The sequence below is a fragment of the Apodemus sylvaticus genome, chromosome 20 (genome assembly GCF_947179515.1).
Source record: "Apodemus sylvaticus chromosome 20, mApoSyl1.1, whole genome shotgun sequence".
Lineage (NCBI taxonomy): Eukaryota > Metazoa > Chordata > Mammalia > Rodentia > Muridae > Apodemus > Apodemus sylvaticus.
The window spans coordinates 42,291,569-42,307,599 of NC_067491.1; the positions used below are offsets into that span (position 1 = coordinate 42,291,569).

The window sequence follows — 16,031 nt, forward strand, 5'->3', positions numbered from 1 at the left end:
GATTTCAGGAGAAAGACAAAAGTAGACGCAGGAAAGAGGAAAGTGGGAGAAAAGGGAGATGATTGCAAAACATTACTGAGGCGAGAGGATGCTGCTGGTGACTGTGCCTCTATGGGTTTTCTGAGATGATCTTCTCCTCAGAGTCCAGGCTCACCGGGAGCATTATCTTCTAGTCCCATATGATGCTCCCATTGAGGACTGTGAGTCTTCCTTGTCTACAAACCTTGGGGGATGGAGTATGTCCCCTGTTGTAGGATCCTTACTCAAATCAACAACTATCATGCTCTCCGGAGCATGGAATGTCTAAAGTCATGAGAAAATGTGCCAACCATGCTTGTAATCAAATGATGACCCTTGTCAAAGCAGGGAAGAACAGCGTACTGGGAAAATCATAGCCCCATGCACAAGTAGATGCTAATTGGTGATGGATACTTTCTGTCTGAAAGCATGCTTGTTGCCTGTTATTAGACTGTTGGGGGTGGGGTGGGTAATTGGGGGGACAAAGGGAAGGGAGGTGAAGTTAGCATACAGTGTCCCTTTGATTTGCAACTGTGTTAAAAGTATGCACCCTGCAGGCTGTGATCAGAATAGGAATGGCTGAGGAAGTAAACATTTGAAAGTGTTATATGGCAATGGTAAGACCCAGCTGGAACTCTATATAGACTCTTTAATATCTATGGCTTTAGGAGGTAGATGCTGTTGTATTCACATTACAGACAAGACAATGAAACATTACTGGTAAGCAGAGGGACCTTTTTATTCAAGCCCTAGCTGGGCTAAGTGTTCCATCCATGATTGTTCTGCCGAGCTATCAAGCCTCTTTTGCACTGTGTGTTCTAGGCTATGGTCATCTCTAAATACACAGCACTCAAGAAATAAGTTGGTATTTTTCAGTGATTATATAAAGTAAGCACTCTCTTCTAAATTACTGAGGTGGTATGGTAATTCCACCACAACCAACACACTCACAGGTTTAATATCGAGCTCTTTCAAACTCATCTTCTGACTAAAGTCTCTTTAAAAGAATCTGAGGCCCGTGTAGCTACAAGCAACTTTGGCCCATGCTTTTGGGGTTTAAGATGCTGAAATTTTCTGAGTATCCTGAACTCAGCTCATTAACATGGTTATAACTATGCTGGGTCTTGGGTCTATCTCTATGAAATGCTTATAATTTTCTTTTATAGTCCACTCGTGATAGGTTCCACATCAGATCACTGCTTTTAGGACCTCAGAATTTCTTGTGGCATAAAAACATTTGGTGGTAACGCTTTTAATTCTTCACAACAAATATTGTGATGCCCCAGAGCCTAGAGACATTTGGTGTTCTCATTATTTAACAGCATCCTATTCTCCCTTCAACTGTTTAATAATGCATGTGTAATTTGGTATAATCTCAGCAGGATTTGAAGAAGTGAGACTAACTTGTTTTATAGGTTATTCTTGGGTGGAAGAGTAGCTTGCTTGCTCATTAAATTCCATCTGGGAGATAACCTTAGATGTGGCTTTTATTGAAACTTCTTTTTAACATTCTGTCCATGGCCTCTATCTTGAGTCTTGATCTGATTTGACATTTTAAGTTCTCTGATAGGGCTAGTGAATCCTTAGGTGTGTTGTAAGTTTCAGCCTTTGGCAGCTATGTTTTATTAATGTCTCCGGGCACTGGAATGGATATGATCAAGTGTGTAGACGGCCGACTTCACCTTCCTCTCGAGGTTCCTTCCTTGGTAGACCCGGCACTCAGGTATGATTAGCGTTTCCTTTCTACATGGGTACAGCCAAATGCATAATAGCCCACCGCCTACCCTCCTCTTCTGCCCTTTCCATGCCAAGCTATTGAAATACTATCAAGGACTTTCAAATACTTTCTGGAATGATCTGTGGAAAATTTCAGAGGGCAGTCCCCTTGAGAGGGACCCATGGGGATGAGCCTGGAACTCAGGATGTTTTCTTTCTGCTTTGATCGTTGTATCTCATCGAAACGGGAGACAACCACACCACCCCCCACTCCTACCACCAACAGAACCCTAATGAGGTTACAAGGGAAAAGGTGTGCTAAAGCTCTTTTTTAAAAATAAGGAGAAGGAAATGAAAAAAGAAAGTGAAACAGCCTAGGAAAAATACAAAGAATAGTCAGTTATCAATAGAGGTTGGATAAGGACAAATCATCAGTGGGACAAGGTCACTCTGACCGCTAGTTTAATTACGCTTTGAGTGCATGGCCTGTCAGTTTGTTTGAGAGCCGGTTCCATGTTCTGTTTGGTTATATTTCTTCAGTGCCTGACATGATGCCCACTACGCATAAGTGTTCCATATATGCAGTCATGTGACACTTCACAACAGGGACACATTATGAGAAGGACATCACTGGGCAGTTTCATTGGTGTGCCAACAATAAGCAAAGGCGCCTAATATCATTAGGCGATACAAGCTGGTGGGACTTCCATCTTGCTGAACAGAGTTGCCAAGTGCTACAAGCCTGGGTTGTAAAAATGTGTGTGTAGCTGTAGTGATGGGAGTCTCCCTACATCAAATGCCTATTTAAAAACAGATACTTTTCCAGGTTCTTGACACAAAATGGAAAGCAGTAACCCTCTGAGGTTATAAATGTTATAAACAAAATGTAATGGATATTTAAAAGTTACGCTTGGAGAGAGTAACTCTCCTGTATTATTTTATTTAGTTTAAAAATTAAAACATTACATTATTTCCCCTCCATCCAACCCCTTCTCTGTTCCCCCTCTCTTAAGCTTATGACCTCTTTTTAAAATTATTGTTACACACATACACACACACACATATAAATGAATAAATATATAAATACATCCTATTGAATCATTTAATGTTTCTTGTTTGTAGTATAAATTCTTAGGACTGATAGCTTGTATTGAATAACCAATTGGGGTGTGCCCTGGAGAAGACTCAGACACCTGTCTCAGTAGTTGTTAGTTCTCTGTAGTTCTTCATCTAAGGATGGGACCCATGCATTTGGGATGTTAGCTGGTGGTGGAATTGTCCGTGTCTTGTTTAGGCAGCCCTCCTGTTAATATTTCATGGATGTGTTTTTTACTAATATGTGAAAGCATTCAGACTTCTCTTGGCTTGTTGTTATGGGCCAAATGTCTCTGTCTCTTCAACATTCATGTGCTGAAATTCTAGTCCTAATGTGATGTTAGAGGCAGGGCGTTTAGGAGGTGAGTAGGTTATGAGGTCAGGAGGTTTTAAGGGTAGAGTCCTCATGGGTGGAATTGTGTCTTTTTAAGGAAGCACAGGAGAGCAGGCTAGGTCTATTTTGTGACATGATAGGGACAGCCTTTGTAGATAGCTGCCAGCAATCAGGAGAGAGTGCCCTCACCAGGACCTGAGCATGTTGGCAGCCTGATCTAAGACTTCCAGCCTTCACATCTGTGAAAGATGAGTTTCTTTTGCGTATAAGTCATGCAGACTATGGTAATTTGTTATAGCAGCCAGAACTGACTGTGCTAGTTGTTTTTCTTCTTTCTCTGTTCTTAGCAGAAGATAAAAACAACTAGAAGCTAATGAATTCTTGCAAGATAAAGGGCAAAACCACTAGCAGTCCACAGACTTGACAGTGTTGTAGCTAAGGATAGGGGTGTGAGAGATTGGGTATGAGGAAAACAGCTTGTGCTTTACTGAGAATATGAAAGTGGGAGACTGAGGCAAGATTACTGAGAGGAACCTACAGAAGAGATTCCTAATAAAACACACCCAAGCCATACAGCTTTGAAGACCTGCAGTCATTAACTTGTTAACAGAATTCTTTGAGCACATATCATGTAACAGATAGCAGTTACTAGGGGCATAGTAATGACAAAATGGTCAAAGCCTTTGTCTTCAATGAACCTCACTCAATTGCAGACATCCAATGAGCAAGTAAGGCACAGTATGTCAGAACACAACAGTGATTTGGAGATAGTCTGGGAGGAGAAATAGTTGTAATCAGGGGGATGGAGGAAGGCCTCACTAAGAAGGTGTTAGCTAAGCAATAACCATGAGTTTAGAACTCAAGACATATGATACCAGAGAGAATAATATTCAAGACCACTGGTTCTTAACCTTCCTATTGCTGTAATCTTTTAATATAGTTCCTCATGTTATGGTGACCCCCCCAAGCATAAAATTATTTTTATTGCTAGCTTATAACTGCAATGTTTGCTAGTGTTATGCATTGTAATGTAAATACCTGATATGTAGTTTATCTGATATGCATCCCCTGTGAAAGGGGTCCTGACCCATAGGTTGCGATCCACTATTTTAGACCAAAGTGAGGCAGTTGTGTTAAGCCTGCGGACTAGAAGCATGAATGATAGATGAGACAATAAAGGGTAGAACTAGTAGGAGGCAGGCAGAGCAGTCTGAGGAGTGGGTTCCCATACGGGTGTTCTAAGAAGTATAGGGTTTTCTGAAGGTGACAGAGAGAGCAGAATGGTTTGGATCATCGAGTGACACAAGAGAGTTTACATTTTAAAAGGAATCATCTAGAAACTATGTTGGAGGCATACAGTAGGCATAGCTGGGGTACGAGGGTGGCTCAGTTTGTAAGGCAATTGTTTTAATTCCAAAGGAAGTGGCAGGCCCTCATCGTAGTAGAAGTGGAAAGGAGTCGTTGAGAGATGGTGAGACGTGAGGTATTTTCTGAAGGGAGGCGAGTCTATCACTGTTGTGTAGTTAATTTGGGGCTGGAAAGGAGAAGAGGTAAAGGTGGTTCTAGCTTTAGGTTGAACATCTATAAAGATGAAGCCATTCTCTGCTGAGATGGGAAAGACTGGAAGGAGTAGATGCTTTGTGTGTGTGTGTGTGTGTGTGTGTGTGTGCATACATCAAGCTGAGATCATATCAGCTGGGGGACATGTTGGGGTTGAGTTTGTCTCTTGATCTCACAGCAATGTGGGCCGTTAGATAGGTAAGTGAGGGTTCCAGGAGGGGTTGGGGCCAGATATAAAAATTTGGGATCCACCAGAACATTGCTATTTAAACACAAGACCAAGGGTGATCTTTCTGGGAGGGGGCAAGTATAAATTAAGAAGTTAAAAAGGCATTTAAAAATGACGGGGGTTCCAAGGCCGAGAGAGAAAGAGAGCTAGAAGAACCTAGCCTTTAGGCTGGGCATGGACTTGTTCTAAAGAGGAGACACGTGAGTGACTGAGGTGAGTTCATGAGGGGACGGGAAGCAATGAGGATGAGTGCAGACAACTGTCTTTAGGGTTGGGACTTTGTTATAAAGTTGAACAGAGAAATCAGGATGATAGCCTGATGGGAAATGAAAGAGTCAACAGAGAGAATGCTTTTCATTTTTGAAGACGGGAGAAATAGCGGCGCGGCAAGAATGCTGTTGGGAATGATTTCACAGAGGGCGAGAACGACCGCCCGAAGGAGGAGGGAATTAAGACTCTCTAGAACAAGGGCCTCCGTGGGCAGAGAGGCATGGGTTGCAGGGACTCAATGAGTTTTCTCCAGATCTCCCCAGCTCCCTTTGATTCCTCATTTTCCATGGAATGGGCATTGAGTCATCTGCCCTTACTCCCAGCAGCTCTCCCTGGTGGCCATGTCACAAACCTCCGTCAAGAGAAAGTCTCTCACCCACTGCACCTCTCTGTGCTAAGCCTGCATGAATGCAGCTGGTACCTGAGCTTTCTAAGATACCCATTGTATGTGTGAGTCCTGTTCAGAAGCACATCCATGATTCTCCAACACAGAAAATAAAGGCAACTCCTTTTTTATATTATTTTTTATATTAGATCATATATTAAAATTCAGGTTTGCTAACACACACAAAACAAGCTCAAACTTGATTATTAAAATGTAAACATAAAACAATTCTTTTTGTATTTTTTTATTTATTCGATATATTTTTTTATTTACATTTCAAATGATTTCCCCTTTTCTGTCTCCCCACTCCCCGAAAGTCCTGTAAGCCCTCTTCCCTCTCCCTGTTACCCTATCTACCCCTTCCTGCTTCCCTGTTCTGGAATTCCCCTATACTGCTGCACTGAGTCCTTCCAGAACCAGAGGCCACTCCTCCGTTCTTCTTGGACATCATTTAATATGTGGATTATGGCTTGGGTATTCCAAGTTTCTAGGCTAATATCCACTTATCAGTGAGTGCATACCATGATTGATCTTTTGAGACTGGGTTGCCCCACTTAGTATGATGTTCTCCAGCTCTATCCATTTGACTAAGAATTTCATAAATTCATTGTTTTTGATGAATAGTACTCCATTGTGTAAATATACCACATTTTTGTATCCATTTCTCCGTTGAGGGACATCTGGGTTCTTTACAGCTTCTGGCCATTACAAACAGGGCTGCTATGAACATAGTGGAACATGTGTTCTTATTGCATGCCGGGGAATCCTCTGGGTATATGCCCATACTTACCTGGCAGGGGCGATACCATGATCACAAAGGCAACTCCTTTAATGAAGGCTTCAGCACTGGGGGCAGCAGGATAGCCAGGTTTGCTCACTGTGTCTTGAACGTCACACCATCCCTACTGTCTGTCTGTCCTGGCACTGGCTTAAAATATTTCTGTGTCCTCAGGACCACTTCCTTGAATTCTAGAGTATGATGCTGATCTGCCAGGCCCCTCCATGTCTTATTGTAAAACGAGGGTAATAATGGCCAATATCTCTTGTGCTTGTTTTTAGGATTCAACCAATCATAGTAATTTATTAGACTTGGGGCTAGAGAGGTATCAGCATACCCTTTCCTGCCTCTGTCTATTTGTGTCTTCTTTACTTCTTTGAGTTTATCATTTAAAGAGAGTTTGCATTCTCTTTACAAATGAGACATTGATTCTCCTGTGTTGGAAAGCCTTATCTAGCCAGCTAGGAGAGGTAGTTTTTAAGGATGAGGTCCCATCCTTTAACCTCATGGTGTTCTGTGAACTAGGGAGTGTCTACATTACCAAAACATTAACGTTTTAATGGACGCTTTACTTGTTCGGCTTTCTGAAGAAGTAAATCCTTAGGCGTTCAGTTCGGAATCCTGGGAGTCCACTCTCCACTAGCTCTCGTCTGTGTGCAGCTGCTCTGAAGCCCAGTCCACTCTCTGCCCAGAGGCCTAGCAGCGTCTTTCCCGTGGGCTCCCCTCCCTGCCTCATGTCAGAGCGCCTGATTAACTCCAGGGCCACACAGCCTCAGCTGCCTCTCCTCTCTTATGGCCTCTTTCTTCCCTTCTGGCATCACTGCCAGTCTCCAGGATTTTTTTCCCCCTCCTTTCGTCTGTTTCCCAAGGCACCTGGGCTTTGAAGAGGCTGTTGAAAAAGAGTAGATTATTTCATTTTTTATGAAAAAGTAGGAGGCTTCATAAGGAAAATTGGCAAGATCTAAAGTTATTTGCATTTCATAAGAATACAAAATTTTAAAACTTTGAAATATGCTAAGAAAAAAATTCACCTATGTGTCAAATGCCTGCTAGAGATTGAGGCTTTTGAATTCAGCAACTGCGTGTCTGGGCCAAGGTCTGTGAGTCACAACTGTCTGGTGACTTGTTGGCTTGGTATTGCTCTCATCCCTTGGTAATGTTCTCTTTTTCAGAGCATAAACAAGCCAAACAGATTGTCTCTGTGCCCCTGGATGTGAACGACACTTTGAGATGCTTCAGAGAGACCCTGGAAAAGTCCAAATATCACAACAGATCGGTCCGACACAGCAGAAAGCTGCTTTCTTTATTTCTTGCACAGACACAAGGTAAAGGTTCATTCTCTGTTCCTTGATCTGTACTTAGATTGGGTCATCCTCTCTTCCCAGCATGCTTCTCTCCTGGAAGCCATTTTCTATCTTGTCTAGCAGATTTCATATCTCTCTCTCTCTCTCTCTCTCTCTTTCTCTCTCTCTCTTTCTTTCTCTCTCTCTCTCCCCCCTCTCTCTCTCTCTCACACACACACACACACTCACACACACACACATACTTTATTCTACCCAGACACCTGACCTGCTTTTTAAACTTTCTTCTCAACTTGCCAACTTCCTGGAGTAGAGTGCACATGAAGGGAAATAGTGTCTAATAAAGCTTTGATTCCATGCCTCAGAGTTCTCAGAGTTCTTGGAGATTTCTTTGCAGGTGTAGAGCTATGATTATTTTCCTTTAGGAGAACTAGAAACTTAGCTATGGGAAACTATTTTTCTTTTCTTTTTCTTTTCTTTTCTTTTCTTTTCTTTTCCTTTCCTTTTTTCTTTTCTTTTCTTTCTTTTTCCTTTTTTACAAAGGCAGGCTCAAACTTTCCCCAGCTTGCAGAAGAAAGCAGAATATTAGCTCTTCCTTAGCCTAGCCCGCTGCCCCTCTGTAGTTCTGCAGCCTGTCTATCTGTCTGTCTGTCTGTTCTGTAGTGCCTTAGCCTGGCTGGCTTCCCCTCTGTGGTGCTTTTCCTGAAACATGAAGGTGCAGAGGCCACCAACTCGGAGAGCTGCAGACTTCAGACTTCTTGTTGGACCCACCCCAGGGCTAAGAAAACTGCATCTGTCTGTCTGTCCATAGACGTGTCCAACCCGGGCTGGAGAGATGGCTCAGTGGTTAAGAACACTGACTATTCTTCCAAAGGTCCTGAGTTTAATTCCCAGCAACCACATGGTGGCTCACAACCATTTGTAATGGGATCTGCCACCCTCTTCTGGTGCATCTGAAGACAGTTACAGTGTACTTACATATAATAAATCAATCTTAAAAAAAAAAAGAAAGAAATGTCCATCTGAAACGCCCATCCTTCCCTGAAATTTCCTCCATCTTTTTGTCCTCCCTTTCTTCCCACTTTAACATTTTTCTTTTTCCCTCCTATACCTTTAGATGAAAGAGGAGGGATAAATACTTCAAAATTAACGCCAGGGAAGGTGGAGTTTTGCCTGGGAACGGAAGAGATGCACATGCCAACACCCCCCGACCTTTCTCAAGAAAACTTCAGAGTTTTTAGCTCAGTGGAGAAAAGCAAACTTCCCTTCTCACAGCTGGGGCTGGTCATTTCTTCCTACTATCAAACTATTGGTAAGGCTAACCCTTTAGTTGTCAGTCTGACCTTTGGTGTTAATGTGAGATTGCATCTGGTCCTGAAATGTGCCCTGAGGGCTATATAAAGGCCTGCTGGAAGCCGGGCAGTGGTGGCGCACGCCTGTAATCCCAGCACTCTGGGAGGCAGAGGCAGGCGGATTTTTGAGTTCGAGGCCAGCCTGGTCTACAGAGTGAGTTCCAGGACAGCCAGGGCTATACAGAGAAACCCTGTCTTGAAAAAAACCAAATCCAAAAAAGAAAAAGAAAAACAAAAACAAAAACAAAAAAACGGCCTGCTGGATGGGCTGCGCATGGTCGTTCTCTCTGCATGTGCAGGGCGACCCCAACATGTTGGAACAATAAATTCTTGCTTTTTGCATAAAAAAAAAGGTGAGGGCTGTAGAGATGAGATGGCTGAGCCAGGAAGAGTGGAAGAGTGCTGGTTGTGCAAGGGCAGAGACCTCTGTTCAATCCCCGAACCCTTGCAAATGTGGAAGGAGAGAACTGACTCCACAGAGTTATCTTCTGCCCTTAGCATGGATACTGTGCCATGGGATGTGCTCACCTGCCAGCACCTCCCCCTCTCTGTCTCTGTCTCTCTGTATCTCTGTCTCTCTCCCTCCCTCCCTTTGTCCATTCTTCCTTTTCTCCCTCCCTTCCTTTCTCTCACCCCCCACACACAAATACACAAACACTAATAAGAAATGAATTAAAAATTTAATAATGATGAAATAACTTGAATGTATCCCAGCCATTTAGGCTGTGCTAGAGCATTCTAGAGGCAGAAGCCACCCCCAGCCTCCTGCTGACTCACCTGGCTGTTGTTCTTGACCACTGCAAGGTTCTAGGCCACCCCGCTGGCTGGCTCTGTTCTTGTCTTGCTGGAACTGAGAGATCCTTCTGAGGCTGATGGCAGGGTGTCCTTCACCCATATTGTATGATGACCTCTAGTGACGCCCCTCGCCACTGCTACAGACATTGTATAACACTCCCTTTACGTTGTAAAGTAAAACCAGCAATCCATATATTCTTTGTGCTAGGTGATTTCTGAAATTTCATTGTGGAGCTTTAAAGGTAAAATAGGGTGAACACAGAACGACTCTCTGGCTAGATCCCGTGGTTTAATATATAAATGTGAGAGTGAGTGTGCACCCATGCCGCCTGAGGGGTCTCCATGACGACAGGTATAGATTGACACAGGTGTGCTATATCGGGGAATTAAGTTCTATAAGCACTATGAATTTGGTTCTCAACAAAACCACTAAGCACCACAGTGGTTATATTTCTGCGAACTTCAGGGCAGCTAGAAATCAAACAAGAATACCTTTAAAAAGAAACCTTTATAAAACAAAGTTAGATATCAGACTTCACAAACAGGAATCTCACTTTTTATTTATTTATTTATTTATTTTTGGGTCACTGTGGGGCAAGTTTCTGCAAGACATCCTGCATCCCCGGTTGTGACCGGCCATGTTCCAGCGGATGCTCCTTTGTGACAGAGCAGGGAAGCCCTGCCTGAGGTCTCAGAAATGCCCTCTAGGATCTGGTGCTGTAATCATTGGAAAGCCCTGCCACATCTGTTGATTTCTTCTGGCTAGACAACCCTAATTACATATGCACTTATTAGAGCTGATACAATACTCTTCCAAACCCATTGAAGTAAAAGGAAAAAAAATCTGATATATTGGGATCTTGTCAGTCCTCTGCTAAAATCAACCTTTCTTTGGACCTTTCTGTTCATTATAGTGCAATCTCTGTGTCTCTCCAAGTGGCAATCAGGGCCCTCTAGAATTTAGGTACTACTTCCGCTCCAGACTCCTAGTCCTCTTTCAAAAACCAAACTCCAGCCTCATTCTTACATCTCTGGCCTTTGCCCCACTCCCTGATAAGTCTCAGTAACCACCTCTGCCTGCCTGGCTTCACTCTGATTTTCCATGGAGTCTCTGCAATTCTAGGGACATTAGATCAAATCTCAAATCCCTCAGTGTTCAAACAGAGCCCCGTTTGCTGTCTCTCTGGGTATATATAGCGCATGGCATTTGAAAACACTATTAGCTTGAGGTTTTTTTTTCCCCACTGCAATCTCCACAGTTAAGAAATAATGCAGTTGAAGAATATTCTTGCAAACATAAAGGGAATATTTTCCTTCGAACTGACATTTGTTCTTTAACTTGATTAAAAATACAGATGTTCTCCAAGCCAGCAATCAAAGGAGCCTTAAAGTTCAGACGCTGCATTCCCTCGGAAGCCTCCTCATCTTTGCAGATAAGAAAAGGTACTGTCCCAGAAGTTTGTAAAGACACACACTTTTGTTTGTTTGATTAAAAAAAATAGGAAAACCCTTTTCCCCCCATAATGTGAGTTCTACAATAGCACAGCGTTGCTCTGCTTCATTGGTCACACGGCCTGAAATGGGCCATCACAAGGAACAATCACCGTAGTTTCACCCTCTCACATTTGCACTGGGCACCTCCTTCATCTTCTTGCTTTTCCTCTTGGAAGGCTGGTTTGATTCCTGGCCCCAGGGGACGTCCCACTCAGTGCTCTCGTCTCTGTCTTAGGGCTGCTTTTAAATGTTGGAGCCAAGCTCTTGACGACATCTTTAGAAAACCAGACGTGCTGCACAACTGGAAAGAATTTGGCACCTCCCTTCCCAGTGCCACCAGCAGTTCCTCACCTCCTGGTTTCAAAGACTACAGTGAAGAATTTCTATCAAAATTTGGCATCTGGGGCTGTTTGCAAGGGGCAGTGATCTCAGCGAAGATAGCGCAGTGAGTGTGGCTTCAGTGCCCTCATCTGGAGACTGTGGTGGGGAGACCCAGGTGCAAGCTTGCTTGCTTTGCCGTAACAGCAACATAGGTGGGCGCCCTCAAGCTACAGACATTTGCCCCGTTCCAGCTTTAGAGACCGGATGTGGAAGAGTGACGCGGGGCTGCCGCCTTCCTGAGGCCTCCCTGGGGCTTGTAGGCCGTCACTTTCCTCTGCTCCTCATGTGGTTTTCTCTCCGGATCTGTCCATATTTTAAATCTCTTCTTCTTACGAAAATCCACTAATCACGTGAAACGAAGGCCCATCCCTGACCTGTTAAATCGTTTCCATTTGAGCGCCTCCCTAAAGATTTAGTGTGCTCACGTTTCTGAGGTCACCGGGAGTCGTAACACAGTGAGCTTCCTTCCCACCCCCCACCCCATGATAGATACAGTAGCATTTGTTCCCTGCTGCTGCTGTAACAAAACACATTTCCGTTGCTTCCTGGTGCTAAGGATTAACCCAGTGTTCCTCACAGGCTAGGTGAGCACTGACCACTGAGCTACAGCCCCAGCCTAAGCTCACATGTATTATCTTAACACTTTGGAAGTTCAGAAATCCTAAAGTCAAGGCATTGCAGGGTAACAGCCCCTCTGAAGAGTCCAGGGCAGAGTCCGTTCTCTGGACCTCTACTGCTTTCGGGTCCACTTTCGTGATTTACAGACCTCCCCTAAGCTTTTCAATCCACAGTTACTAATGTCTTGCTCTTTCTACCCTTTCTCTCTTTTTTCCACTCCAGCCCTCTCCAGCCTTTACTTCCATCCTCGTATTTCCTTCTGCTCTCCGTCCTTCCAGTCCTTCTATTACAAGTACCAGCCTGTTTACACTGGACCTGTCAAGACAATTGTGGATATTTACCCCACCTCAAGGTCTTTACAACTGCATCTGCATGGTCTCTTAAGATTTTCCCAAGTTCTTGGGGTTGTGGTACTCATGTCTCTCTGGCCGCGATTCATCCTTCTACACGTGTTTATCACAATGCCTTGCGCAACATTAACAACTCACATAACAAGTAGGAAATTCCGAACGTCCAGAGTAGGAGAGTTGTCTTTTCTGCAGTCGCTTCTTTCGTCCACCTTCAGGGTGTGATGAAGAAAACGCCACACTGTATTCTGAGCTACATAGCATATTAAACAGAAAAACTTCTTCTGGCTTTCACAAAATTGCTACTTTTGGAGGTAGAGAAACAGTATTAAATGCTCCCTTCTATCAATTTTGACTTTGTATCCCTGGGAGGGAACTTGTCCTCAGTCTGAAAACCAAACAGATACACACACACATTCAAACACACAAACACAAACACGTGAACACGGAGAGCCGACCCGTTCCTTGGTAGAGTTTGGTGTGAGACTACAAATCAAGAATGGAGGATTGGCACCCGAGAAGGAATGGTCATTGCTGAGAGCACCTCAGCTTGGACTCTTAAAAATTATCTCCCAGTGATTCCAAGCAAAAAAAAAAAAAAAAAGCTCCGAGCTGCAAGTGCGACTTTCAGGGGAGACATGGGTCCGTGGGGACTTTACTGTTCTCATGCCTCAGGGCAGAGGCCACGCTTGAGTACAGAGCCCCCCTCTGACAGACACATAGAAGGACTCAGTAGAGCCAAGCCGGCTGCCTGCCTTTATTTATCTAAGTAAGATTTAAGAGAAGATAATTTGGTTTATAGCTGCACAGGCAGGTTGCAAGAGTCACATAAAGGAAATGCAAACTGGTCCAAGGGACCTAACAGGAGACAATCATAGTGGAAAGATGTGATTTTCATTTTGGTTGGAAAGGCTTAATGTAACCAGCGGCAACACGCCACATGGCCACAGCCGTTGGGGGCAATTATTTAACTATATTCACGGAAAACCTTCTCATTCCTCTGTTTTTTTTTTTAACCAGAAATTTGTAGTCTAGGGATTTGCCTAGTAGAATTAATAAGATACACACTCAAAGTTTAACTTACAACATTTACCTTAGCCTTTGAAGAAAAAATAATCTGATATGGAGATTTTTATAAGTATGATACATCTACACAATAAATCACTATAGTTCTTTAAATAATCATAGAGGTTATTTAATCCACAAATAGAAAAGTGGCTTATGTAGTATATTCATATATAAGTGTCTGTGGTATAATTTCAATCTTAATATGAAGCAGCCTTTGTCTCTGTGTGTAACTATAAGAAAACAATCTAGAAGAAAATCAAACATTGCAGTGGTAGGATTTGGGGTAATTTTCATTTTCTTCTATACTTTTTCTTAAGTTGTATTGCATATGTTTCCCCTCGCTAATATTTTCTGAGTCCCAAACATAGCTCCAAATACATTCATATAGAAACTTTGGAATGTTGTCTACTAATTGGCTTTTCTTACTATTGTTTAGGTTTATTAAGACCGCGAATGTTAAGAAAAGAATCAACTGCTGTATATTGTCTGCGTTGCTTTTTCAGGTAATAGTTTACTTTTTTTTTTTTTTTTTTTTTGAGTGATGTTAGTAAAGTACCTAGAAACTGAAATCCCACACTCTCATTTTTCCTGAGTGGGCTGCATTCGGCTGGCGCGATCCCTCCTCATTAGCATAGGATGGTCCCTTTTTGGTACCTTTCCTCCTCTAATGTGTAGAGTTTTACATGTAGGGAAACTGAGTTTCCTATGCTCAGTGGGCGCTCTGTGGGTTATCAGTATAGAGCCGGTCTGTTTGACTCCACACAGTTGCCAGGGTTACCTCATCTCTCTCTATAAAGTTGTGCCGGGCCGCCTTAGAGAGCATCATAAGCGAAGCCGGAGATAAACTGGTTTAAAGCCATAGGACTGCTGGTGTTTCTCAAGATTTCTCGCCCCAAAGAAGAAGAAAGGAGCTTTTATCTGAATCACAATATCAGAGAGTCGGAATGTAACCAGGGGGCCTTTGCCAAGGGTCCTGTTGGCTTTGATGGACTGACAGATGCCCTTGCTGTGTGTGTTACAGTTGGCTGATGACTTCTAAAATCTGGGTAGATAAATTCTTCAAATTTAAGGTCGGACTTTACAGTATTTTTTACATCTCAATACGTGTGTTTGCAAGAGAAGCGTGCGGCTCGAAGAGCAAGTGGAACTGTGGCCTGGCTCTGAGCCCCAGAGCGCACCTCAGCTTGCTCTTCAGGCCCTCAGCTGTACTGTTTATGTTCTATAAAGTATATGATCAAAAAGGGTTACCTTTTTGGTTAATGTAATATTAAATATTACTACATTAGTAATGCTGTACCTAAAATGAGCATGAGCCTGTGAGGTTTATCTTAGAAACTGGCTAATTTTTTTTTAATTAAAAATTTAAAATGATAATAAAAGTTATCATTTTCCTTCAGCCCTTCCTTAATTCCATCCTCTCCTAAAATATGCCCTCACCACCCACCCCCTGCTATACATATATCCTACTAAATCCCTTTACTGTTATTTGTATGTATGTGGTTTCAAGACTGACCTTTTAGTATTGGGTAACAAATTAGGGGTCTCTTCCCCTGGAAGACTGTCTCTTTGACTCTAAGTATTCCTCACTTAACTTTCGTTCTTTGTCTATGGGTGGGAGCCTGTGGGATTTCCCCTTCCGTGTTAGCATGTCTGTTGGTCTTGTTTTTGCTCTGGTCCTGTTAGGCAGCCTATCCCTTGGGGAATTAAGAAAGGAATAAAGGAAAATGATAAATTTAATTTTCATTTTACATTTTTAATTAAAAAATAATTAACCAGCTTCTAAGATAAACCTCACAGGTTCAGGCTCATTTTAGGTAGAGCATTACTAATGTAGTAATATTTCATATTACATGGGTGTTACCTCTCTGTCATTTTTAAGGATATCGTCTCGACACAGACTTCCTCGTTCTTCCTACCATCCCTCTGCCCCTCCCTTCCTCAGTGTTCTTGAGTCCCTTGGGTACCGGGGTTGTGTTGTAGATGTATCCATTCGGACTGGGCCTCCCACAATTAGCTGTTCTCTGAATTTTGACAAATTGTGCTTTTATGTAATGGTCTCTGTCCTTTGATGAGGGAGTTGTGCTTCTTCTGGGTATGAGCAGAACACGGTTGGTGAATTATGCTGACTCAGTAAAGTGACAATGGCAGGTGTTCCCCTGAGGGCCATGACTCCCCAGCATTGGGGATTTGACCAGGTTGCCAGTATTAGGCATGGTTTTGATTTTCCTCTTGTTGGGCAGGTCTTAAGTCCAACAGAGCTGATGGTTACTGACAAGCTAAAAATGTCACC

General features: G+C 43.0%; 1 protein-coding gene across 3 annotated transcripts in view; it reads left to right on the top strand.

Annotated features, from left to right (window-relative positions):
• Positions 1-16,031, top strand: part of Cfap54 (cilia and flagella associated protein 54) — a 301,539-nt gene that overhangs the window by 138,412 nt on the left and 147,096 nt on the right. For 2 of the 3 annotated variants that reach the window (XM_052165291.1, XM_052165292.1), the window contains exons 40-44: positions 7,558-7,710; positions 8,804-8,998; positions 11,189-11,276; positions 11,563-11,772; positions 14,178-14,244. In XM_052165291.1, coding sequence (XP_052021251.1) covers positions 7,558-7,710; positions 8,804-8,998; positions 11,189-11,276; positions 11,563-11,772; positions 14,178-14,244 — 713 coding nt within the window. The remainder of the gene's footprint in view (positions 1-7,557; positions 7,711-8,803; positions 8,999-11,188; positions 11,277-11,562; positions 11,773-14,177; positions 14,245-16,031) is intronic. The other variant, XM_052165294.1, reaches the window with a different exon arrangement.